Below are 23,583 nucleotides of genomic sequence, written 5' to 3'. Positions count from 1 at the left end.
GCGCCACTGTGTCTGGACGTCTGTGCCCCTGCTGGGTGGGTGGGGTCAGCCGGATTCCATCTTCCCAGGTTCTGGGGGGTCAGTCTGGGCCCGCAGGGAGGCGGGTGCCTGGCGCTGTCCCTGGCCCACGTGTTCATGGGGGGTCCAGCCGCCCCCGGTGACTGGCCCCTGCCCCGTCCCAGCTGCTGTATCTGCTGACCTTCTGGCTCCTGCTGCGCCAGTTCGTCAAGGAGAAGCTGCTGAGGAAGGCGAACACCCCTGCCGCGCTGACGGAGGTCACCGTGGGGGACGCAGGTGAGAGCTGGGGCCGCTGGGGGGGTGGCAGCGGCGGCACCTTCCTGCCTGCCCAAAGCCGTGACCCCGCTGCCCCCCGGCCTGACCCGCAGAGCCCAGGCGGGCGCGGACGCTGCTGCAGAGCCTGGGGGAGCTGGTGAGCGGGCTGTACGCCAAGTACTGGATCTGCGTGTGCGCTGGCATGTTCGTGGTGGTCAGCTTCGCCGGCCGCCTGGTCGTCTACAAGATCGTGTACATGCTGCTCTTCCTGCTCTGCCTCACCCTCTTCCAGGTGCGGCGGGCGGGTAGCGGGGCGGCGGGCACGGCCCCTGCGCCCCCGGGTCTCACCGCACCCCCTGGTCTCGCCGCGCCCCCCCCAGGTCTACTACAGTCTGTGGAGGAAGCTGCTGAAGCTGTTCTGGTGGCTGGTGGTGGCCTACACCATGCTGGTGCTCATCGCCGTCTACACCTTCCAGTTCCAGGACTTCCCCGCGTACTGGCGCAACCTGACGGGCCTCACCGACGAGCAGTGAGCGGGGGCCCGGCAGGGGTGGTCAGGGCGGGCGGGCGGGTAGGCGCTGCGGCGGGCGCGTCTGACCGCCGTGCGCCCCACGCCAGGCTGGGGGACCTGGGCCTGGAGCAGTTCGGCGTGTCGGAGCTCTTCTCCAGCATCCTGGTCCCCGGCTTCTTCCTGCTGGCCTGTATCCTACAGCTGCACTGCTTCCACCGGCCCTTCATGCGGCTCACCGACCTGGAGCGCGCGCCGCCCGGCCGCCGCCCGCGCTGGGCCCACAGGTGCACGGCCCCCTGGGTGCGGACGGTGCCCCAGGCGCACGGCGGGGGCCGGGGGCCTGCAGGATGCCCCCCATCTTGGCACAGGGGAAGGGAAGGAGGCCGGTGGGTTCGCACGTGCGGCCAGCGGATGGGGGGACAGAACATGGAGGGGGGGTGCGGGCAGGGCTTTCTTCCCCGGGCACACACCACCTTCCGCTCCCAGGCGGAACTGGAGGGGCCCGTGGGGACGAGCATGGCATCTGGGGTAGGAAGTGATGCTTTGGGGCCCACCCTAGGCAGGACCCGGTCAGTGGGACCCCGCTGCTGCTGCAGGAGGACGCTGGGGAGGAGGGGCCGATGAGCCCGGCGGGCCCCTGCCCGGCCGTGCAGGGCCCGGAAGGTGAGTCCCACAGGCAGGCCTGGGGTCCCTGTGCCCCGACCCCTGTGGGCCCCCCTTGCTCACAGCCTCACCCCCTGGTCGCAGCCAGCAAGTGGGGCCTGGTGGCCGAGCGGCTGCTGGACCTGGCCTCCGGCTTCTCGGACGTCCTTACCCGCGTGCAGGTGCTGCTGCGCCGCCTGCTGGAGCTGCACGTCTTCAAGCTGGTGGCCCTGTACACCGTGTGGGTGGCCCTGAAGGAGGTGAGGACGGGCTGGACACCCCCCCCTTTGGAGCACGGTGTGGGGGCCTCCCTGGGGGTGCTGCCGCGCCCGTCCCAGCTTGCCCGCCGCCTCCCAGGTGTCGGTGATGAACCTGCTGCTGGTTGTGCTCTGGGCCTTCGCCCTGCCCTACCCGCGCTTCCGGCGCATGGCCTCCTGCCTGTGCACTGTGTGGACCTGCGTCATCATCGTGTGCAAGATGCTGTACCAGCTGAAGGTCGTCAGCCCCCACGAGTACTCCAGCAACTGCTCTGAGGTGCAGCCACAGCGCGCCCCCACCTCCTGGGCCTCCGGGCTCCCCAGGGACGGCCCTTGAACTCAAGCTGGTGGGGACCGAGGTGGGGAGGGGGCTTCTTCCTCTGTTCCCCCGCCAGCCCCTGCCTGGGCCACCTTGTCCCCAGACATGCTGTCCCCTTCCCTATTAAGGTTGGTCACAGGCTGACGGCCCACCTATGTCCCTGGTGGGGGTCACCAGGGGCTGGCCTGGACCTGTCCGGAGTTGTGGCTGATGTTGGCTGGGGGCCGGGTAGGGCGGGCCGTCCTGGGGTCACTGTCTAGCTCCCGGGGTGTGGGGAGCAGGTGCTGACTCTCCCCTCCCCCAGCCCCTCCTCAACAGCACCAACCTGCAGAAGACGGAGATCAGGCAGTCCCTGCTGTACCGGGGGCCCGTCGACCCTGCCAACTGGTTTGGGGTGCGGAAGGGCTTCCCCAACCTAGGCTACATCCAGGTGAGCCAGGGGCCGCGGGGTCATGGGGCCGGGGGTGGGGGGCCGGGTGGAGCGTGACCCCCCCCCCCCCCCCCCCAGAACCACCTGCAGGTCCTGCTGCTGCTGGTGTTCGAGGCCGTCGTCTACCGGCGCCAGGAGCACCACCGCCGGCAGCACCAGCTGGGCCCGCTGCCTGCCCAGGCCGTCTGCGCCGACGGCACCCACCAGCGGCTGGACCAGGACCTGCTTAGCTGTTTCAAGTACTTCGTCAACTTCTTCTTCTACAAATTTGGGCTAGAGGTGAGGCCCCGTGTCAACCCCCGCCCCTCCCTGGGCAGGACCGGGGGCCTGTGGCGCCCTCTGTGTGGGCTTTGCTGGACATCTGCGACGTGCAGGCCCTCCAGGCCCACCTCGGGGTTGCGGGGGGCACGGGGGAAGGACCTCCCAGAGGCCGGACCTGCCCTCGCAGAGTAAGGGGTGGGGGTCTGGGACCTCGGCTGGACGCTGCGTCAGGCGTCTCCAGTGGGCTTGGGACTTCCTGAGCCGTGGTTCCTCCCCACCCCGCCTGGCCCCGCATGGTGGAGGTGGTACCTGCACCAGGACGGTGTGGGCTGCGGGCGGCTGCCCCCACTCCACCCCCCAGTCTGCCCAGAAGTGGGGAGCGGACGTCCTACAACCCCAGCAGCTCACTGTGCGCCCCCGTCCCCCGCCGTCCCCAGATCTGCTTCCTGATGGCCGTGACCGTGATCGGACAGCGCATGAACTTCATGGTGATCCTGCACGGCTGCTGGCTGGTGGCTCTGCTCACCCGCCGGCACCGGGCCGCCATCGCCCGCCTCTGGCCCAACTACTGCCTCTTCCTGGCGCTGTTCCTGCTGTACCAGTACCTGCTGTGTCTGGGCATCCCCCCGGCCCTGTGCCTCGGTGAGCGGGCGGCCAGCACAGAGGGGGCCGGCGTGCCGGGCGGCGGCTATGGTATCCCCGGGAGGGTGGGAGGGCTGGCCCCCTTCACGTCCCTTGGTGTCTGGTGTTTGTTTTTTCCCGGCATTCTATTGGGAACGATTCAAAGCAGTCAGGGAAGTTGGAGGTGGCACGCGAGGGGCGGCCGTGCCCTCGTCAGGGCCACACAAGGGTCTGTGAGCCCCGCACCCTGAGGGTGGGTGCCTGGGTGGGGGCCGGCGCGGCCGTCCATCCTGCTCGGCCCCGGACCTGGCCTCGTCCTCTGGAGGGCCGTGGTGGGGTTCTGCACCTGGCCGTGCTCTGCTCTTGTCCCCTCTGCTCTGGGTGGTTTCTGGCCCCTGGGTTTGCCGGCTGCTCCCGCTGGGGCCGGCGCAGCGCATGGCGGTACAGTGTCCCTGGCATGGCCTGCACCAAGCAGTGCAGTCATCCATTGGGTGCTCCCGGGTCCCCAGTCCCCCAATGCAGGGGCCACTGCCCCCTGTGCCGTCCGCATGTGCTGTGTCCACGTCCGCTGACTCCTGGGCGGGCCGTGGACGTTCTCGCTGTCCCGGTGCACTTGTCAGCCGGCTGGTCCATGGAAAGGTGCGCGGCTTTCTCCCCACTTCCGGTGCCTTCCACCACTGCCGCGCTCCGTCCGCGGCTCTGAAAGGCCCACTGTGGCCTCCCCGTGGGCCCAGGCGGGTCAGACGGGGGTGTTCGCACCCCACATCCCTGCCCCACACGGCAGACGCTGAGGGGACAGTGTCCCCTGCGTCTCTGTCCAGGACGTCGTAGGAGCGATGCTGCGGCACGTCACCTTGCATCAGGCTCGTCAGCCAAACGCATTTGAGACTCCATGTCTTTGGGTCTGTCCTTCGCTCCTGTTCCGTGTGCTGGTTTAGAACCGGGCACACAGGATCGGTACAGTAGAACCTTCCCAAGTGCCCTTCGCCAGGGTGGCTGTCCTAGGCGGCGTGTCCCTCCTCTGTGCTGGCTCAGCCCCGCAGTGTGCCTGTTAGGGCCTTGGAGCCTTCGAGGGGCCGGAACTGGACTTTGTGGCGTGTCTGTCAGACCGCGCGACGACACCCTTCAGACGGGCTCGCCACAGCCGAGGAGTGTCTGGCTCCGCGCGCTGGTGTGTGTCCTCTTGGGGGCCGTTCCCTGTCCCTTGGGGGCAGTGCTGACTGCGGGTCCCCCTGAGGCTCCGCGCACGTCCTATCCCTCCTGGACCCTGGGCTGACGGCAGCCTCCGTCGGCAGAGCCGCCTGGGCGGTCACTCGCTGGATTTAATACTGATGACTTTCTGCTTCTGCGGTTACGGGTCCTTCGTGTCCTCTGGCGTGTTCTCCAGCCCTTCTGATGTGTCCTCTGCCTCCTCTGGTGTGTCCTCCATCCCTGCTGACGTGTCCTCTTCCCTGATGAGTCCACTTGCTTTTGCCTGTGGGGACACTGGGTGCTGCTGCTTTGTCGTTGGTCCTGGGAGCCCCGGGCACTGTGGCGAGCCCGCCACCTTCCCAGCACACCCTCTCTGCGCCTGCACATGGCCCTGCCCTGCCCGCGCCCTCCAGCTGGGAGCCCTCTCTGCCCCGTGGCGCGCCCCTTCCTGTCCCTCAGGCCGAAGCGGAGAAACGAGATCCGGGCCCCCCAGGGTGCTTGATGCTTGGGGAGTTTTTTTCAGGCGAAACACTGTTTCCAGGTGGCTCGGGTGGCTCCTCTGTTCCCTGTTCCCAGGCGTCTGTCACACACGGGTTGTCCGGGTGGACCCATCCTATGTCCCCAGCATCCAGGGCATTTTCTGGAGCTCATAACGTGGTCACCTTCATTTCCTGGGTTCTGACAAGTGCACGGCGGTTCCCTAAGGCCTCCCCGACACCCCGAGCTTGGGGTCATGTGGGCCCTTCCCAGACTGGGCAACCACGGATGTCCGTCCCCCATGTCACGGAGTTAGGATCGTGCCCCAGGGTGCCTCAGTGCTGGCTTGTTACGCTCGGCGAACGCAGCTGGGGTGCATCTGGGCGGCCATGGGAGCCGGTGTCCCACGCTGTTCCCCGCGCCGAACCCTGTCTGTGCTGGACGGACGGAGCCGTGTCCTCTGAGCCCTGGCAGGTGCAGGTGTTGCCGGCGTGTGCTCTCTGCGGGGACCTTGTCGGGGGCGTCCGGCCCCAGGCTCCCGCGTGGGTGTAGTTCTTGCTTCTCGGGGATGCGTCCATGGAGTGCGGTCACGGACGTTCCTGCCAGGGGTGGATGTGGGACCTGGTTTCTCTGCGTTCTCGCCGGTGGTTGTGGTGACCCTATGTTTTGTCTTGGCCACTCCGGGAGGCGTGTACCAAAGCCACCTCAGGGACCCTCCGTGTCCCCTCCACCACCTGGCAGGCCTGCCTGGGACTCCCCGGCTGGCTCCCTGCAGGTCCCCTCCCTGAGGCCTGGGCCAGCAGATGCCTGAGGAAGGCGCTTGAGTGTGTTGTGTGCTGCGAGCAGGAGAGCGGGTGTTTGGAGACTGAGGCGCGACAGTGGGGGTGGGAGTGAGGCCTGCGGGCCTGTGCTGGGGTCCTCACGCGCTCCCTGTGCCCGCAGACTACCCGTGGCGTTGGAGCCAGGCTGTCCCCATCAACTCGGCGCTCATCAAATGGCTGTACCTGCCCGACTTCCTCCGAGCCCCTGACTCCACCGGCCTCATCAGTGAGTGCCCGCGCCTCGGGCCCACGGGCCGCTTGCTGGCCCCACAGGAGCCACGGAGGTTCTGCACGGCAGGCCTCGAGCTGAGCCCCGCCTTCGCCTGCCAAGCGCACGGCATCTAGGCCTTCCTGGCCGGCCAGCCAGCCCTGTGGGTCTCCGGAGGGGCCGTGCCCCACGACAGTGCCCTGTCCTCCGGGGACGTCTCCTGAGACACGCTCCCCTCCTCCATGTACGCCCGGCCACACAGACCTGCGCCTGGGGGTGGGGGGGGGGGGGGGGGGGGGTGCGGGCGCTGATGCCTCCGCGGCGTGGGGACAGGTACCGCCAACGGGCATGTCCCCCGGTGTCCGTGCTCACGCGTGGACATCGCGCTCCCTCACAAGGCCCCGCAGACAATCACGTGGGCTTCCGGCCAGCTGTGCGCTGTGTCCCACGCGGCCAGCGGTCTCCCGTGTGCCCGCAGGCGACTTCCTGCTGCTGCTCTGCGCCTCCCAGCAGTGGCAGGTGTTCTGCGCCGAGCGCACAGAGGAGTGGCAGCTCGTGGCCGGCGTCAACACCGACCGCCTGGAGCTGCCGCTGGGCGAATCCAGGGACGTCCCCAACTTCCTCTACTGCAGGTGCGTCCGCCCTGCCCTCTGGCAGTGCCTGCTCGGGGCCTGGGCTCACGGCGGCACAGGGGGCGCGTCCCACAAGCGCCCCGGGTCTGAGGCCGCTGGGCAGGGGCGGGGAGGCCCAGCTGCTGCGATGACGCCCTGCCCGGCAGGTCCTACCTCGACATGCTGAAGGTGGCCGTCTTCCGCTACCTCTTCTGGCTGGTGCTGGTGGTGGTGTTCGTCACGGGGGCCACGCGCGTCAGCGTCTTCGGGCTGGGCTACCTGCTGGCCTGCTTCTACCTGCTGCTCTTCGGCACCGGCCTGCTGCAGGGGTGCGCGCGCACCCGCCTCGTGCTGTGGGACTGCCTCATTCTGTACAACGTCACCGTCATCATCTCCAAGAACGTGCTCTCGGTGAGCCTGGTGCCCGCCCCGCACGCCCCGCCCCGCCGGCCTGGCCAGCCCGCCCGGCCGCCTGGGCTGACCTCCCTCCCACCCCAGCTCCTGTCGTGCGTCTTCGTGGAGCAGATGCAGAGCAGCTTCTGCTGGGTCGTCCAGCTCTTCAGCCTCGTGTGCACCGTCAAAGGCTACTACGACCGTGAGTGGGCCAGCGGCGCGCTGTGGGCCGGGCTGGGGGACGCGCCCCGTGGCCGGGACCCCTGCCCTGAGCCCGGCCTGTCCCGCAGCCAAGGAGATGCTGAGCAGGGACCGGGACTGCCTGCTGCCCGTGGAGGAGGCCGGCGTGCTCTGGGACAGCGTGTGCTTCCTGTTCCTGCTGCTGCAGCGCCGCGTCTTCCTCAGCCGCTACTTCCTGCACGTCCGCGCCGAGCTCCAGGCCACCGCCCTGCAGGCCTCCAGGTCAGCCCAGACCACGGGTCCCCCTGGGCCGCGCGTCCCTGCTCGGTCACCACACGGTACTCGGGGCGCCGCCCGACCCTGGCCCCCTGCTCTGGTGCTGGCTGGAGGGGAGGCAGCCACAGGACGACCACCCCCCGCGCTGATCCCCCCCCACCTAGCACACGATAGGGGGTGTTGAGCTGGGGCCGAACCCAGAGGTGTGGGAGCCGTGCAGCCAGAGCTCGGTGTCCCCGGGGTGACGCCGTCTCCCCACAGGGGCTTTGCGCTGTACAACGCTGCCAACCTCAAAAGCATCGACCTCCACCGCAAGGCCGAGGAGAAGTCCCTGGCCCAGCTGAAAAGGCAGTAGGTGCCCTCAGGGGCGGGGGGCACCCGGGCTGCCCTCGTCCCCTCGGTGCTCAGAGCCGCCTCCGCCCCCCAGGATGGAGCGTATCCGCGCCAAGCAAGAGAAGCACCGGCAGAGCCGGGCGGGCCGCGGCCAGCCCCCGGACCCCGCAGACCCCGCGCAGGAGCCAGGTGAGCACGCGGGCTGGAGGGGCCCCCGTGTCTCAGCGCGTCTGTGCCACGTGCTGTCCGTAGGCCTTCCCGCCCGTCTGTCCCGTGCCGTGTGGTCACTGTGTCCCTGCAGGCCACATGGCCAGCCCGCCACAGTCTGTCTGCATTGCGGGCCGCCCTCCACGCCCCATGGCACCGCGAGGCTTCTCCATCCGCAGAGGCGGTGGGTGTCGGCGCTGCCCTCGCCCTCCCGCGCCTCTCCCTGCCGGCTCATGTCCGCCCCGCCCCTCCACAGGGCCTGGCAGTCCAGGGGGCTCCTCCCCACGGAGTCAGTGGTGGCGGCCCTGGCTGGACCACGCCACAGGTACCACCTTAGCCTGGCCTGCCGTGCCCGGGCGCTGCTTTCTCAGCTGCTGCATGCCTTCTGGACGAGGGGACTTGCTCTTGCTCTGTGGCCCCCTCTGGCTGTGCCCCTGGGCCTTCCGCCTAGGCCTCACCCCAGCCTTGCAGTAGACAGGGCCGGGCCTGCAGTCCACCGGGGCCCCGCGGCAGGCTCTATGCTCGCCTCCCCTCGTCCCGACGCCCAGACCCGGAAGAGCTGGTCCCCAGCCCCGCCCTTGTGCTCCTCTTGTCCTGTCTGGTGTCGCGTCACTGCTCTCGCTTGTCCCTCAGTCGGCTGACCCCAGCCCATGGGTCTCGGGATGCCGAGGGCACTCACACGCCTGTCCCTGGGTCTGCCCTGAAATGAAGCTGAGAGGCGGGCGAGGGTGGGGGTGTGGGGCACAGTGCCCTGGGGTTGGGGGGATGGTCCTCAGCCCCACCCTGCCTGCAGTCATCCACTCTGGGGACTACTTCCTGTTTGAGTCGGACAGTGAGGAGGAGGAGGAGACCCTGCCTGAGGAGCCCAGGCCATCGGCACAGAGCGCCTTCCAGGTGAGGTGGGAGGGTCCCCTGCCTTCCCCTGTGCATGGGCTCCTGGGGCTGCACAGCGCGGCGTGGGGAGGACACCCGCTCCCTGGCTGGCCCGCCTAGAACCATTCGGACCCCCAGAGCCCACCAGTCAGATGGGCAAGCAGGCTGTGGGAGGCAGAGGTCGCGGGCCGCTGCGTGCCCTCTGTCCCCGGCCTCCTGAGCTCACCACTCCGACCATCCAGGCCTCGGTGGCCACTGGTGGCCTTGCCTCAGGGAGGGTTACGCATGTCTGCCGGAAGGCCGGGCCAAGGGCTTCTTGCCTGTCTCTGGGCCTTTAGTTCGCGGGGAGTGACAGCCGTCTGCGCGGGCGGGCTGTGCCAGCTGCCTATGCGCCCCGGCCCCTCGGGGCCCTTCCTGCCCCTGAGCAGGGAGCTGGCTGGAGGGCCCCAGTGGCGGCCGGACGCCCGCCTCCTCCTCGGGAGCTCACAGGTGGGCCCAACGGCGTCTGCCGTCCCGGCTGGCGGGGCGCTGAGCCGAGGGCCTGGTCCGCAGATGGCGTATCAGGCGTGGGTGACCAACGCGCAGACGGTGCTGAGGCGCCGGCGGGAGGAGCAGGCGAGGCGGGACGGGCCGGGTCGGCCGCCCACAGGTGCGTGCGGCCGGGTGCGTGGCGGGGCCCGGGGCGCGCGCGGGCGGGGGCTGACCAGCACCCCTGTGCGCAGGAGACGGCCCGGGCCAGGGGGCGGAGCCGGCGGCCGGCCCAGAAGAGGCCACGGCAGCTGGTACGTGCACCCTGGGGCTGGGGGCTACGTGGCTGGGAGCTATGGGGCTGGGGGGCTGGAGCCGGCGGCCTCTGCAGCGTCCCGCCCCGCAGGCCGCGGCCACGTGATGCAGCGCGTGCTGAGCACCGTGCAGTTTCTGTGGGTGCTGGCGGGGGCGCTGGTGGACGGCCTGACTGGCTGGCTGCTGACCTTCACGCGGCACCACCGCGCCATGAGCGACGTGCTGCGCGCCGAGCGGTACCTGTACACGCGGGAGCTGCTTGGGGTGAGAGCCTGTGCCCCCCTCAACCCCTGGGGCCCTGCCCCCTCAACCCCTGGGGCTCCGCCCCCCGAAACCACTGCTCTGAGCAGCTCCCTCACCCCCAACAGGGCAGACAGGTGCGCCGCAGCTTGGTGGACCAACTGTACCTCAGTGAGGCCGAGGTCACACCTCCAGGCTGCTTGGGGGCCCGAGACGCACCAAGTACGGCATCAAGGTCGGTGCTGGCTGGCGGGGCACGGGGGTGGGGGAGCAGCTGGGACCCACCCCACCTGGCCAGAGCCGGTGTGCTTGGGGTTATGCAGACCAGGAGGTGTGTGGCCTGCTGGCCCCTTGTGCACTGGGGACCAAGAGTCCCCTTGGGCCCCAGGGGCAGAGCAGAGGGCAGGCAGCCTTGGTGACCTGCTCTACCTCCCGCAGTGGGTTGGGGGCCGAGGAGCCGCTGAGCACGGCAACGGGGGACACAGGCAGCCCGCTGAGCACGGGGTACCACACGCGCAGCAACAGCAGTGAGGAGGTGGCCACCGAGCCCGGGGCTTCCCTGCGTGGCTCCCCGGAGCTTCCTGCGGGCGCCGTGGCCCGGACGCGCACAGCCAGCGAGCTGCTGCACAGGTCGGGGTGGCGGGCGTGCGGGGTGGGGCGCTGTGCCCTCGGAGCCGGGTCTGGGGCTGAAAGGGGGCTGGGCCCGGCTCCCCACAGGCAGCTGCGCATTGAGGAGCTGGAGGAGGCCGCGCGATTCGAGGCCGGGCAGGGCCGGGCCCTGCGGCTGCTGCGGGCCGTGTACCAGTGCGTGGCGGCCCACTCAGAGCTGCTGTGCTACTTCGTCATCATCCTCAACCACATGGTCACAGCCTCGGCCACGTCCCTGGTGCTGCCCGTGCTCGTCTTCCTATGGGCCATGCTGTCCATCCCGAGGCCCAGCAAGCGCTTCTGGATGGTGGCCATCGTCTTCACCGAGGTGGGCCGCGGCCCTGGTGGGAGGGGGTGGGGCCCGATCCCCCACGCTGAGCCCCTGCCCCACAGGTGTCCGTGGTCACCAAGTACCTGTTCCAGTTCGGCTTCTTCCCCTGGAACACGCACGCCGTGCTGCGGCGCTATGAGAACAAGCCATACTTCCCGCCGCGCATCCTGGGCTTGGAGAAGACGGAGAGCTACGTCAAGTTCGACCTGCTGCAGCTCATGGCCCTGTTCTTCCACCGCGCGCAGCTGCTGGTGAGTCCCCTTGCCTGGGCCGGTGGGCGGGCAGGCAGGCCCCTCCCGGCACACGGCCCGCCCTCCGGCCATCCGCGGAGGGTCCCAGCGTAGGCTTGGCTGTCTCCACCAGCCTCCTCACCTCCATCCTTCCCTCCCTCTCTCTGCAGTGCTACGGCCTCTGGGACCACGAAGAGGACCAGCTCGCCAAGGAGCATGACGGGGGCGGTGGGAAGAAGGGAGCTGAGGAGCGGGCACCCCCGGGATCCCAGACTGAGGCGGCCACGGGGCCCCAGGGGGAGTCGGTGGTAGCCAGGGCCCTCACCCAGGACCACATCCAGGCGGAAGTCGGGGACGGGCCCGCAGAGCCTCCCGTGGAGCTCAAGCCCCGAGACGCGAAGCGCATCGGCCTGCGGTTCCGGAAGAAAAGGAGGGAGAGCGCGGAGCCTGCAGGTAGGACGGCCCACTGCCGGGGACCTGCCGGTCTGTGCGACAGGGGAGGCCAGCCCTGGGCGGGAGGGGGTCTCGGGCTGGACCCAGCCCCGCGTGGGCTCTGGTCAGCAGTGGCCCCCCCAACCCCAGAAGGAGTGACGGCCTCTGGGAGCGAGAAGTGGAGTCGCCCCCGGGAGAGAGTGACAGCACTGAGGCTGCGACTGCGGAGCTCGTGCCTGGCTGTGTGCGTGTGCGGGCTGCTCCCGGGTGGGGGCAGGGGCGGGGGGGCCCCCCCGGGACCGGCACTGAGCCCCCGCCCGCCCGCCCGGCCTCACCCACAGGGCCCAGAGCGTGTGCCAGCCCCTGAGGTGCTTCTTCCACGATATCCTGCACACCAAGTACCGTGCAGCCACCGACGTCTACGCGCTCATGTTTCTGGCCGACGTGGTCGACTTCATCATCATCATCTTCGGCTTCTGGGCCTTTGGGGTGAGTGCAGAGCCCGGAGGCCACCCCGCTGCCTGCCCCCGGCCGCCCCCTGACCTCTGCTGTCCCCGCACAGAAACACTCGGCGGCCACGGACATCACGTCCTCGCTGTCGGACGACCAGGTGCCTGAGGCCTTCCTGGTCATGCTGCTTATCCAGTTCGGCACCATGGTCGTTGACCGCGCCCTCTACCTCCGCAAGACCGTGCTGGGCAAGTTGGCCTTCCAGGTCGTGCTGGTGCTGGCCGTCCACCTGTGGATGTTCTTCATTCTGCCCGCGGTCACCGAGAGGTGGGCGTCGGCCCGGGGGCGCGGGGCTCTGGCCGTGGGCAGGGTGCCCTGAGCCGGCGCTCCTGTCCCCCCAGGATGTTCAGCCAGAACGCAGTGGCGCAGCTGTGGTACTTCGTCAAGTGCATCTACTTCGCCCTTTCCGCCTACCAGATCCGCTGCGGCTACCCGACCCGCATCCTGGGCAACTTCCTCACCAAGAAGTACAACCACCTGAACCTCTTCCTCTTCCAGGGGTGAGTGCGGGCGGGCCCGGGGCCAGGAGCCAGGCTGCCGCGCATGAGCCTTCCTGACGGCCGCCCTGCCTCACGCAGGTTCCGCCTTGTGCCATTCCTGGTGGAGCTGCGGGCCGTGATGGACTGGGTGTGGACGGACACCACGCTGTCCCTGTCCAGCTGGATGTGCGTGGAGGACATCTACGCCAACATCTTCATCATCAAGTGCAGCCGCGAGACGGAGAAGGTGCCCGGGCACAGGCCGGGGGTGGTGCTAGGGGGATGGTCACCTGGGCGAGGCCGCCGGCAGAGCGGGCCTGACCGCTTGGCTCTCAGGCATGAGGGCCAGCCGCTGGGGCACCAAACGTCCGCTGAGTGCTGTTGGGTGTGGGCGGCTGCGGGGGCAGGTGGCGGGTTCAGACCTGTGGCATGGTCAGAGCTGGTCACACTCAGTAGGCAGGCCGAGGGCTTGTGTGCGCTCAAGACCCCATTCCCACCGATTCCGCAGACTCGTCCGTTATGGACGGTTGGGTGTCCACGCTGTGTGGCCCGCATCTCGCTCCTCGGTTCTGCAGTGTCAAGGCTGGTCTGTATGGCTGGCGTCAGAATTGGGGGTTTTCTCACTGAGGAGCTTTCCTTCCCGTGATGGTGCTACCCTGCGATTATCCAGCTGTTGCAAGCAGCCCGGGACGGCGGGTCGGCTCCTCCTTACTCTTCACTGCGGCAGGCGCTGCCCTGGATGGGAGCTTCTGTTGCCCTCAGGGACACACCCTGCAGCAGGCTGGCTGCGTCAGGGGGCAGCTCTGGGTGTCACCTGGTGGGGATGTCCCGACTGTCCCTGGCAGCCGACCCCTCCGCCATCCCTGCCAGCACCCCTGACTCGGCGGGGGCGGTTGGGGGCTGATTTGGGTTTCCTGAGCTTGTGGGCCATCTGCTTTGCCCCTTTTGTCCTTGGGCTGTTTGTCCTCTTGTTGAGTTCTAAGAATTCTTTCTGTGCTCCGGCCGGCCGGTAGACCCTCATCACAGGATTTCCAGCTTCTTTGTTGTCTGTGTTGTCTCAGCTTTAAGATTTTTCTTTTTACAGGTTTGAGAGAGACATAGAGCCAGGAGCAGGGGTGGGGGCGGCGGGACTCTCATGCAGGCTCCCTGTGGAGCACAGAGCCTGAGGCAGGGCTTGACCTCGCGATGTGAGCCCCATGGAGCCGCCCCATCTCGCTTCCTTGCTAGCATCCCATCGTCTCCTTTCTTATAACCTACGCTTTCCTTGTTGCCTCTGAGAATTTCCCGTCAGACCCAGATGGAGGTCTGGGGTCCCACTGCCCTGGCGTGTGGTGGCCATTTGTCCCAGCACCATGCTGGAGACGGTCCTCCCCCCGGTGGAATTATCTGGGTGCCACTGAGCAGCAGGCCTGTTTCTGGGTTCTCGGTTCTGGGCCTCTGTCTCTTGCTCTTGGACCTGCGCCGGCCCCGGTGCTGCAGCTTTGCAGCCAGGTGCGGCACTGTGAGGTCTGGCTGCACGGCCTCTGGGTGACGCTGTGGAGCAGCAGGGTGGGGGTCCGGGACCGTGCTTGCCTTCAGCTGGGGGAGGGGGCAGAGCTGAGGCTCTGAGCCACGCCCCACCCCGCAGAAGTACCCGCAGCCGAAGGGGCAGAAGAAGAAGAAGGTCGTCAAGTACGGCATGGGCGGCCTCATCATCCTCTTCCTCGTGGCCATCATCTGGTTCCCGCTGCTCTTCATGTCCCTGGTGCGCTCTGTGGTCGGTGTCGTCAATCAGCCCGTCGACGTCACCGTCGCCCTCAAGCTGGGCGGCTACGAGGTGAGGCAGCTGTGCGCGCCAGCCGGGGCACGGGAGCGGGCCTTCCACGTGGGTGGGCAGCCGGCCGGGGGCACGGAGCGGCTCCCTGCCCTGTCGCAGTCCCCACCCCTCCCCCCGCAGCCGCTGTTCACCATGAGCGCCCAGCAGCCCTCCATCGTGCCCTTCACGCAGCAGGCCTACGAAGAGCTGTCCAGACAGTTTGACCCGAACCCGGTGAGTGGGCCCCACCTGGCCGCAGTGGGGGGCCGGGCCGGGCCGGGCCGGAGGTGTCCAGGGGCTCCTGACTCAGGGACTGTCCGGGGCCCAGCTGGCCATGCAGTTCATCAGCCAGTACAGCCCCGAGGACATCGTCACGGCACAGATCGAGGGCAGCTCCGGGGCCCTGTGGCGCATCAGCCCACCAAGCCGCGCCCAGATGAAGCGGGAGCTGTACAACGGCACGGCCGACATCACCCTGCGCTTCACCTGGAACTTCCAGAGGTGCGTGCCGGGCCGGGGCAGGGCTGTGTGGGGGAGTGCCGCCGCCGGGGCTCATGCTGTGCCCGGGCACCTAGGGACCTGGCCAAGGGCGGCACCGTGGAGTACACCAACGAGAAGCACACCCTCGACCTGGCCCCCAACAGCAGCGAGCGGCGGCAGCTGGCCAGCCTGCTGGAGGGCACCTCGGACCAGTCTGTGTGAGTGGGGGCCTGGGGGAGGAGGCAGCAGGAGGGAGAGCCGGGCCTGACCGCTGGCCTCTTCCGTGCAGGGTTATCCACAACCTCTTCCCCAAGTACATCCGGGCCCCCAATGGGCCTGAAGCCAACCCTGTGAAGCAGCTCCAGCCCAGTGAGTGTGTGTGTGACCAGGGCGGGTGGGGGGCGGGGGGGGGGGTGCGGGCCCGGCCCTGACTGACCCCACCGCTGTCCCAGACGAGGAGGCCGACTACCTGGGTGTGCGCATCCAGCTGCGGAGGGAGCGTGGGGGCGCGGGGGCCGCCGGCTTCCTGGAGTGGTGGGTCATCGAGCTGGAGGACTGCCAGGCCCAGTGCAACCTGCTGCCCATGGTCATCTTCAACGACAAAGTCAGCCCGCCCAGCCTGGGCTTCCTGGCCGGCTACGGGTGAGTGCACGGCCCTCTGGAGCCGGGTGGGAGGGCGGGGCCCAGCTCCAGCTCCGCCTCACCCCGCCCCTGCCCCGCAGGATCATGGGGCTCTACGTGTCCATCGTGCTGGTCATCGGCAAGTTCGTGCGCGGTTTCTTTAGCGAGATCTCACACTCCATCATGTTCGAGGAGCTGCCGTGCGTGGACCGTATCCTGAAGCTGTGCCAGGACATCTTCCTGGTGCGCGAGACACAGGAGCTGGAGCTGGAGGAGGAGCTGTACGCCAAGCTCATCTTCCTGTACCGCTCGCCGGAGACCATGATCAAGTGGACCCGTGAGAAGGAGTAGGAGCCGGGCTCCTCCATCCTCGTGTGACGGAGCCGCCCAGCCCACTGCTGGGCGCAGACCCCCGTCCCTAGCCACCACGCCCTGATGCTGCTGCCGGAAGGAACCTGGGGGCCCGGCCTGGCGCGGGGCCCACACCGCCGGCACCCTGGGCCAGGGGCTCCAGCCTGCCCTTCCCCACGCGTACTGTAGGGTTTTCTAATTAAAGAAGTTTTTATTTATACAACCACATGCTGCCCGCGCCTCCTTGCCCTCCTGCTCCGGGGGGCCCAGGGCTCCACTCCCGCTGGCGGGTGCCTCATCGTCACTGTTCACCAGATACTCCTGGATCTCCACTGAGGGCCTGTGGGAAGCCATATACTGGGAACCTGCCCTGTGGGGGCTGGCGCCCAAAAGGTCCCCTCTGGTGCTCCCCGACCTGTGGGGCTGGGCCGTACCTCTGGCTTCGAAGCTGGGCCTCAGCCAAGATGTAAGGGGGCAGGGGCTCCAAACAGGGCTGCAACAGAGAACAGCCGTGGGCGAGGGGCTGTGTGGCACCGAGCCTCTGGGGGGCCTCCCCCATCACGACCAGAGGCTAGGAATGACTCACCACGTCCTTCATGTTCACGCGGCAGGCGTAGCACAGCTGCTCAATGACATGGGCTCGGGAGCCCTCCCTGTGGGAGCAGAGCGGTGCTTGAGTACCTGCTCGGGGCCCCCAGGGAACACACCTGCCCTGGCCAGTGGAATGGGGCCAACCATGGGGCAGCATCGGATCAGGAAGGGACTCACCTCCCGCAGGGCCTGGTCCCCTGCCAACAGTTCGGGGCCCCACCCGGCCCCGCAGCACAGCAGGGCCCTGCAGGTGCCCCAGCCTCAGCCCGTGGAGTGGGGGCCGGCGTCTGCGAGAAATCCTGGGTCTGAGCCCCAAAAGCTGTGGCACTATCTGTAGGCAGAGATAGGCTGAAGGTCCCCTGGGGGTAGGACCCCCAACTCCCACTCCCCAGTGCCCCTCCCCCTCCGTACGCACCAGCACTGTCAACGTCCAGCGAGCACATACAGAGCAGGCAGCGGGGGCCAGCGGCACAGCCATCCCTTGGGGCCTTGACCAGCTTCTCACTGGTCCTGAGGGGGTGGGAGACAGGGCCCAAAGGCAGCCTGAGGCCAGGCTTTCTTCCTGCCCAAGCGGTAGGGGGTGGGCGCAGCACTCACCCCCTCCACCCCACCGTGGATGCGGGTGCGGGCACACACGCACCTGTACACGGTGCTGACTGTAGAGGGGAACTGGGCCTGTAGCCGGAGCAGGAAACCCTCCATCAGCCGGTGGATGCTGGCCTTTTCGGAGGCCTGGGGAGAATCAGATGGAGGCTCCGGGAGTGGCACTCCCAGGCGGGGCCCAGAGGCCACCTGGCATGGGGGCCACAGCTTCACACCATCAGCCCCCGGAGCACCGAGTCGGGGCTGGAGTGGGCCAGAGCTCTCCCTCATTGGAGGTTCCCCATCCCTGAACACAGCTGCTGCTACACCCTCCCTACCGGTCCCCTTCGGCTGAGGCTCCCAGCCTGCCTGCCTTGGCGGGGGCATGACTGTGCTCCCAGCAGCTCTGGCCACCAAGGGGGGTGCCAGCCCCTCTGACCCCACACCGGAGTAGGCCACCTGCCGCAGGCCCTTGGCTCACCTTGGTGTCGATCGCTGGCGTGAAGACGGAGGGAACAGCAAACAGGCGGTTGTAGAAGGCGACCTCCTTCAGCGTGTGCTCACGCATGGGCCGCACCACCACCACGTCGCCGTGCCGCTCGTCCGAGAAGCCCTGCGGTGGGGGCACCTTTGTCACCACGTCCAACAGATGGGCTCATAGCCCTGCCTCCCCCGCACTACGAAGGAGACCCTGCCACGGACTCTCGACACGACTTCCACATGACAGAGGCCCGAGGGTCCCTGAAGACCTGTATGCACGTACCGTGTCCCAGGCGAGAAAGGCCCCTCTCCCCAGTGCCAGGCTGGTCATGAGCTTGATAGCCAAGCGCGTACAGCTGTCTCCAGTCATCACCTTGGAGTAGCCATGGGTCCGGGCCACATGCAGGATCAGGTGGGTCCTGGAGAGCAGAGCATAGGGTCTCAGGGGGCCAGCTGAGGCAGGGCCAAGCCCCCAGGGTGGGGTGGCAGACTCACCGCAGGGTCTGCAGAAGCTCCTCTTTGGCCGTCAACGTCTTCACAGAGTCAAAGAGTTGGGACAAAGCCTCGGTCTGGGCCGCTGGCGGTGGCCCAACCGGGTCCTGGGGGTCCTGGGTGCAGGGCTGGCTCGGCTGTTCCTCCCCTTGGGCTGAGCTGGGGCTGCCCCTGACCCCCTCAGCCGCCAGCGTACGTTGCTGTTGCAGAAAACTGTCCACAGCCACCTTGTAGGTCTCCACGGTCCCCACTGGGTCCTGGGCAGAGCAGCGCAGCACAGATGGTGGCAGGGCAAACACCTGCAGGGCAGGGAGACAGCATAAGGCCCAGGGCCCCCTACTACATGCCGGGAGCAGAGGCCAAGGAGGAGGCCTGGGGCTGACCTCACCAAGTAGGCATGGGCCCCTCGTGCACCCGGCAGCCTGGCCTCAGAGAGAGGCCCACCCACCTCTTCCAAGGTGACAATGTGCCACGGGAAGCCGAGGGTCTGTAGGATCTGCCTCACGTCGGTCAGGGTTTTTGCTCTGTCCTCCCAGCTCTGGCCACAAGCTGCTCCCTCTGAAAAACGCAGGCAAGGAGTCATGACGGCAGAAGCACCCAAGGTGGGACAAGGAGTCATGACGGCAGAAGCACCCAAGGTGGGACAAGGCCAAAGTCCTATGAGCAAGTCCACGAAGCTCTTCGGTGGAAGCCGCAGGGGCGAGCCTGCTCTCAGGAAGTGCAGCGCTGTCAGAGTGAGAAGTGGGTCTTCTCCAGCAGCACAGGAGAGGGGTGGGGGGAGGCGTCACGGACCACAGGGGCCCCAGACCCACCTGGGGGCCTATCTCAGGGAGCAAGGTGCAGGCATGCGAGCACGGGGGCCCCTGACCCATGGAAGCTAGACAGCCTGACTCCCACAAAGCCCTGCGAGAACAACGGTCCTTCTGTTGCTGGCCCCATGTGTTGTCTCCCAGAAGCGCCCCCACCCGGGCCTCATTAAGGTCACAGCGTCCGCTGCGTCAGTGGGCTCGTCCTGAGCGGCCAGGGAGGCGATGGCTGCACGTACCATCCACATACACGACCCCTGGCACAAAACGCAGTCTTTTGGCAGAATCTCGACTCAGGCCCTGGAGAGAGGAGGGACAGGACTCAGCCCGAGTCAGAAGCCAGAGGACACTCTCCCAGCACAAGCCACTCTCCGTCCGAACTGAGGCCCTTGCCGGGGGATGGGGGGTGCTCCCCACCCAGAACAGACCGCCCGTCCAGACCAGGCACTGAGCAGACCCCGTGGGCTCCACAGCCCGACAGGGCCAAGGTGGCCGCCTGGGCGTCTTCACCGCCCCAGTGACACCTGCTCCTCAGTCTGTCCCCCACCGACCAGTGAGAAGTGGCCTGCCTGAGCACGTCTGGCCGCTAACACTGCAAGAGAACAACAGACCCATCAGCGCCCCCAGTCCCAGGAAACGGCTCTGGCCAAGGGAATGGGTACTCACACCAGCCCAGCCTCCGGGAGCCACGAAGTAAGGTCAGGACAGCAACACACCAGAGCCCCCAGGACAGACCGTCCTCGAATCTGTGCCCCTCGCTCAGAATGCAGAGGGTCTGCGCGTGTCCCGGCCCCAGGTCAAGGCCTCCCCGGCAGCCGGGGCCCTCAGGAGAAGCCTAGCGTCCTCCGACCCGCTGACGGACAGTGTGAGCGGGCCACCGACCGCCGGGAGCCAGCTCCCCAGCGAGAAGCCCCTCCCATACAGCCCCCTCCCACCTAACCTCACGTCTCCAGGCAGCCCCACTGCTCATCTAACCTCACGTCTCCGGGCAGCCCCACTGCTCATCTAACCTCACGTCTCGGGGCAGCCCCACTGCTCATCTGGGTCCCCCTTGAACTTCTCAGGAAGCCGCCTAACCCCAGCCAGGACAGACCCTCCTGGGCTCCCCAAGGCACCTGCTGGTACTGCATGGTTTTGTGCTGGACCCAAGACCAGGGGAAGGCCCATGAACTCGGGGACACCTCAAGTAGCCCTCCATCGTGCCACCAACACGTTCGCAGTGACTAGGATTCTAGGCAGTCAGCCAACAGCGCTGGTCTCGGGCGCAGCTGGGTGCCCCAGACTCCGCCTCCAGCTTGTACACCGCCGTACACTACACCGCCGTACCCGCATCCGACAACCCTCCCAGCTATCCCAGTGGGGAGTGAGCTGCTCTCACTAGCTGCAGGCAAGAGGCCCTCTCAGTGCTGGGCCCCCAAGCCTGCAACTTAGCAGGACAGCAGCCAGGGCCCTGGAAGACGCTGGGGAGACGAACCTCAAGGACCTGCCAGACCATGGAGCTGGATGAAGGCCCCCCCGACCACGCCAGGAGCACCTACGGGAGAAGAAACGTAGCTGGAGAGCGCCGCATCACCCCCATGAGCGAGCACACCCTCCCCACCACCACCGCCCGCACACACACCGGGATGGGGGAGAGGGCGAGAGCCAGGGTCTGGGGGGTTGGGCTTCCCAGCTGGGGACCATGCAGAGGAGTCACCCCAACACACTACCTTCTCACCCGGAAAGATCAACCGATTCTTCCCAAGCACAGCTCTAAACTTGTGGACGTAGAAGGCCCTAAAACAGCCCCTGCAACAGACAACCGGCAGCTGTGGCTGTGCCACACCGATGGGGACGCGGCCAGAGATGCTGCGGGTTCCATCTTCCTTCTCTTACCAACTTCCATCTTTAAAAGCAGCATCTTGACAGAGGCTCTGCCCAGAAACTGGCAAATCTGAAGCCAGGGTCGAGGCATTTTTACCAGCCGTGTCTGCCCCAGGACCAGCCCCGTGCTGCACAGGGAGTCCCCCCGCCTGGTCCCCAACAACCCTTACTAGCGTGACCTGATGTCTGAGGGGCCCAGAGCCCCTGTGCCACCTGCACCTCCAAATACCCAGGAAGGCCCACCAGGCAGAATGGATAGACACAGGAAAGTGCAAGGCAAGGCCAGCCTGACCCTTCCCTAAGCACCATGGAAGGCCCTTCCAAAACTCCCACAAGGAGAAGTACTCTCTCTCGGGGTGAAGGGGGAAGCACTGAGCAGGCAGCAGGGGATACCCCGTGCCCCAGAGCGCCAGCCTGGCTGACTGAGCTGATACCATGTTAACCGGAAATGCCTGGGAAGTTCATGCAAAGGCAGTCCTGGCTTCTTCCCCAGACCCACAGAATGAGAACTTCCAGGACGAGCCCCGAGAATCTGCATTCCTGAAAACCCTTTCACCTGATTCTCAGGCTCGGCTACAGATTAATATCACTCAGGCCAAATACAGCAGATGGAATGCACCAGAGTGAGGCCCAGACACCTGCAATTCAAAGCTTCCCGGCAACCCCAGCAGGGAGGTCAGGGTCGAGGACACACCCTGAACCAGGGGAGAAATGCGGCTCCCCGAGAGCTGTCCCACACTGGCAGCTGCACCCCTAAATCACTCTTTGAAAGGAAAAAAAAAGACACAGCAATTCCCCCTGCTCCCCACTGAAGAGGCAGCACTATGAGGGGTCAACCAAGCACCCCATATTCCTTTGTGGTCAGTAGCTCAATGCGGTATTTAATAAAATGCCACGCTCTAGGTCACTAGCCTCAGGAAGGGAGCCCCAAGAACTCACTCACCATCAGGGAGTGGGAAGGCCCCTAAAGCACAGAAGCTTGCGCGGGGCATAAGAGAAGCTGTGGCTGCCCATGGGCACAGGGAGCTCTGAGCCCAGGAGGAGCTGCCGCAGCCTCAGCCTCTTCTCCGGGACACTCATCACTGCCGATGCTCTAAGAGATGAAAGCCATGGGCTGCCCTGCTTACGACGTTCACTCTAGCGGCACACACCAGGCTACTGGGCTCCCGAAAGATGGCTGGGGAGGAGAAAGCTTGGGGGAAAAAACCTCAGGCCCTTTAGTTTCTCTTTGGGAACACTCTGGGTAGTACCAAGACTCACGGAGACTAACTATAAAATATGAGCTGGGGGGCACCTGGGTGGCTCAGTCGGTTCAGCGTCTGACTCTTGGTTTCGGCTCAGGTCATGATCTTGGGGTCGTGGGACAGAGTCCCGCACTGGGCTCCGCACTCAGCGCAGAACCTGTTCGAGAGTCTTTCCCGCCTCCCCCTCTGCTCCTCCCCCTGCTCACTCTATTAAATAAATTAAAAAAATCTTAAAAAAGGGGGGGGACCCCTGGGTGGCTCAGTCGGTGAAGCATCTGCCTTTGGATCAGGTCACGATCCTGGGGTCCTAAGATTGAGCCCTGCATCAGGCTCCCTGCTGAGTGGGGAGCCTGCTTCTCCCTCTCCCAGTCCTTCTGCTTTTGCGCTCTCTCGCTCTCTCAAATAAATAAATAAAATCTTAAAAAAAAAAAATGGGGCACCTGGGTGGGTCGGCTGGTTAATCAGTTGGTTAAGCAAGTGCCTTCTGCTCCTGGAGTCCTGGGATCGAGTCCCGCATCGGGCTCCCTGCTCGGCAGGGGGTCTGCTTCTCCCTCTGACCTCCCCCTTCTCATGCTCGCTCTAATAAACAAAATCTTAAAACAACAACAACAACGACAAACCGTCCCCAGAGCACCTGCCCAAGATATCCAAATGCTCAAATCTGCTCCCAGACGGGTTCCAGCTGCCCCGAAATGCTCATCCTGCCCATGCCTCACCTCACTCTCACTCTGGCACTTTCCCCTAAGTGCCATCAGATACCCTCCTGCCACCAGATCCACAGCGGGACCATGGGAGAATTTCTGCACCCACGCAGAAAACCAGGACCCCACACACGCACCAGAGTCACTGGGATTGATGTTAGAAGTAAATGCTTCCTAAAGCACGAGATAAAACCACAGACACGAGGCACACGCGGCTGCTGGGCCAGACGCACCTGCCTCCTGCGCACCTCCCGGTCTCACCTGCAGAAGGCGTCTCCCGCTCGGATCACCACCACCGGCGGGCCTTCCTTGCACTTCACACACTTCAGCTCACGGCTGTGGAGACAGGGAGGACAGAACACGGACTGCAGACCTCCCTCCGGGGGACCCTGGGGAGGGGGCACTACCGCTCTCGCCGCAGCTGGCGCACACCCCCGAACCCCCGGTATGAGAAAAGACACGGGCCGCGGGGGGATCTGAGTCGGCTCAAGCCAGCTCCGAAGCACAGAACGGCCACCTCTCAGGCCCTCAACGGACGCCAGGCCGGACGGACAACTCGCTCCGTGCGCATCGGCCGGAGCAAGCCACCGGGAGGCCGACTTCCTCCTCGACGGAGGACACAGCCTGCCAGAATGACAAGCGGCGGCGCACAGAGGCGGCCCCTCCCTGGGGTGCTCGCCCCGGCCGGACAGGCACACCCCCGGGGCTGCGGAGCAGGGTGCAGCCCCCACCGGGACCCCGGGACTTCTGGGTCCCGGACTCGGCGGCCTCCCGGCTTCCGCAGCGCGGCGCCGGGCCCTCGGAACAGGGCTGTGCCGCCGGCCCGGAGCGCCGGGGCGTAAAGGGGCGGGTGCGGACGCCCAGCTCTTACCCAGGCCGCGGTGGCGGCGGCCCCTCGGGCGCTGCGTCCCCGTAGTCCTCGCCAACCTGGCACATGCCTGCTCGGAGTCGCACGGGAGCAGGCGGCGGCGGCGGCGGCGGCGGCGGCGGCGGCGGCGACGACGAGACGCGCCTTAATAACGTCAGCGGGACGCCGTCGC

The 23,583-nt window shown here is 66.9% G+C and overlaps 2 protein-coding genes across 6 annotated transcripts in view; one reads left to right on the top strand and one right to left on the bottom strand.

The window, feature by feature from the left end:
- The window catches only part of LOC111152774 (piezo type mechanosensitive ion channel component 1), a 50,374-nt gene extending 34,577 nt beyond the window's left edge, over window positions 1-15,797 (top strand). The window contains exons 13-51 of the mRNA XM_022511403.1: window positions 183-294; window positions 387-565; window positions 654-802; window positions 892-1,068; window positions 1,344-1,447; window positions 1,532-1,686; window positions 1,784-1,960; window positions 2,307-2,432; window positions 2,511-2,711; window positions 3,131-3,335; window positions 5,925-6,029; window positions 6,490-6,643; window positions 6,790-7,033; window positions 7,121-7,217; window positions 7,306-7,477; window positions 7,733-7,822; window positions 7,899-7,993; window positions 8,268-8,336; window positions 8,805-8,905; window positions 9,437-9,533; window positions 9,607-9,666; window positions 9,744-9,931; window positions 10,036-10,142; window positions 10,346-10,537; window positions 10,625-10,883; window positions 10,949-11,137; window positions 11,287-11,569; window positions 11,699-11,792; window positions 11,890-12,037; window positions 12,111-12,325; window positions 12,400-12,558; window positions 12,637-12,784; window positions 14,165-14,353; window positions 14,474-14,566; window positions 14,661-14,833; window positions 14,908-15,030; window positions 15,102-15,181; window positions 15,265-15,454; window positions 15,535-15,797. Of these exons, the coding sequence (XP_022367111.1) occupies window positions 183-294; window positions 387-565; window positions 654-802; window positions 892-1,068; window positions 1,344-1,447; window positions 1,532-1,686; window positions 1,784-1,960; window positions 2,307-2,432; window positions 2,511-2,711; window positions 3,131-3,335; window positions 5,925-6,029; window positions 6,490-6,643; window positions 6,790-7,033; window positions 7,121-7,217; window positions 7,306-7,477; window positions 7,733-7,822; window positions 7,899-7,993; window positions 8,268-8,336; window positions 8,805-8,905; window positions 9,437-9,533; window positions 9,607-9,666; window positions 9,744-9,931; window positions 10,036-10,142; window positions 10,346-10,537; window positions 10,625-10,883; window positions 10,949-11,137; window positions 11,287-11,569; window positions 11,699-11,792; window positions 11,890-12,037; window positions 12,111-12,325; window positions 12,400-12,558; window positions 12,637-12,784; window positions 14,165-14,353; window positions 14,474-14,566; window positions 14,661-14,833; window positions 14,908-15,030; window positions 15,102-15,181; window positions 15,265-15,454; window positions 15,535-15,784 (5,949 nt within the window). The 3' untranslated portion in view covers window positions 15,785-15,797. The remainder of the gene's footprint in view (window positions 1-182; window positions 295-386; window positions 566-653; window positions 803-891; window positions 1,069-1,343; window positions 1,448-1,531; window positions 1,687-1,783; window positions 1,961-2,306; window positions 2,433-2,510; window positions 2,712-3,130; window positions 3,336-5,924; window positions 6,030-6,489; window positions 6,644-6,789; window positions 7,034-7,120; window positions 7,218-7,305; window positions 7,478-7,732; window positions 7,823-7,898; window positions 7,994-8,267; window positions 8,337-8,804; window positions 8,906-9,436; window positions 9,534-9,606; window positions 9,667-9,743; window positions 9,932-10,035; window positions 10,143-10,345; window positions 10,538-10,624; window positions 10,884-10,948; window positions 11,138-11,286; window positions 11,570-11,698; window positions 11,793-11,889; window positions 12,038-12,110; window positions 12,326-12,399; window positions 12,559-12,636; window positions 12,785-14,164; window positions 14,354-14,473; window positions 14,567-14,660; window positions 14,834-14,907; window positions 15,031-15,101; window positions 15,182-15,264; window positions 15,455-15,534) is intronic.
- Window positions 15,798-15,964: 167 nt separating this feature from the next.
- On the bottom strand, window positions 15,965-23,518 carry LOC111152775 (cytosolic thiouridylase subunit 2). Of its 5 annotated transcripts, none has more exons than XM_022511405.1 (15): window positions 23,415-23,518; window positions 22,805-22,879; window positions 20,445-20,523; window positions 20,210-20,269; window positions 18,975-19,035; window positions 18,378-18,487; window positions 17,933-18,228; window positions 17,721-17,856; window positions 17,439-17,570; window positions 17,016-17,107; window positions 16,791-16,885; window positions 16,553-16,706; window positions 16,371-16,437; window positions 16,200-16,277; window positions 15,965-16,111 (listed from the first exon to the last, which is right to left on the bottom strand). In XM_022511405.1, exons 1-15 carry the CDS (start codon window positions 23,477-23,479, stop codon window positions 15,980-15,982), a joined length of 1,632 nt encoding a protein of 543 aa, XP_022367113.1. In that variant the 5' UTR covers window positions 23,480-23,518; the 3' UTR covers window positions 15,965-15,979. The 5 variants fall into 5 exon arrangements, with proteins under 5 accessions (XP_022367113.1, XP_022367112.1, XP_022367114.1 ...); XM_022511404.1 differs by having other exon boundaries at window positions 15,965-16,124; window positions 16,219-16,277; XM_022511406.1 differs by lacking the exon at window positions 23,415-23,518 and having other exon boundaries at window positions 15,965-16,124; window positions 16,219-16,277; window positions 22,777-22,872.
- Between the last annotated feature and the right edge of the window lie 65 nt (window positions 23,519-23,583).

The sequence above is a fragment of the Enhydra lutris genome, unplaced genomic scaffold (genome assembly GCF_002288905.1).
Source record: "Enhydra lutris kenyoni isolate GAN:26980312 unplaced genomic scaffold, ASM228890v2 scaffoldscaffold30, whole genome shotgun sequence".
In the NCBI taxonomy this organism is placed as follows: Eukaryota; Metazoa; Chordata; class Mammalia; order Carnivora; family Mustelidae; genus Enhydra; species Enhydra lutris.
Note: the sequence above shows the minus strand (reverse complement) of the source record. Positions and strands in the feature narration are given on the sequence as shown.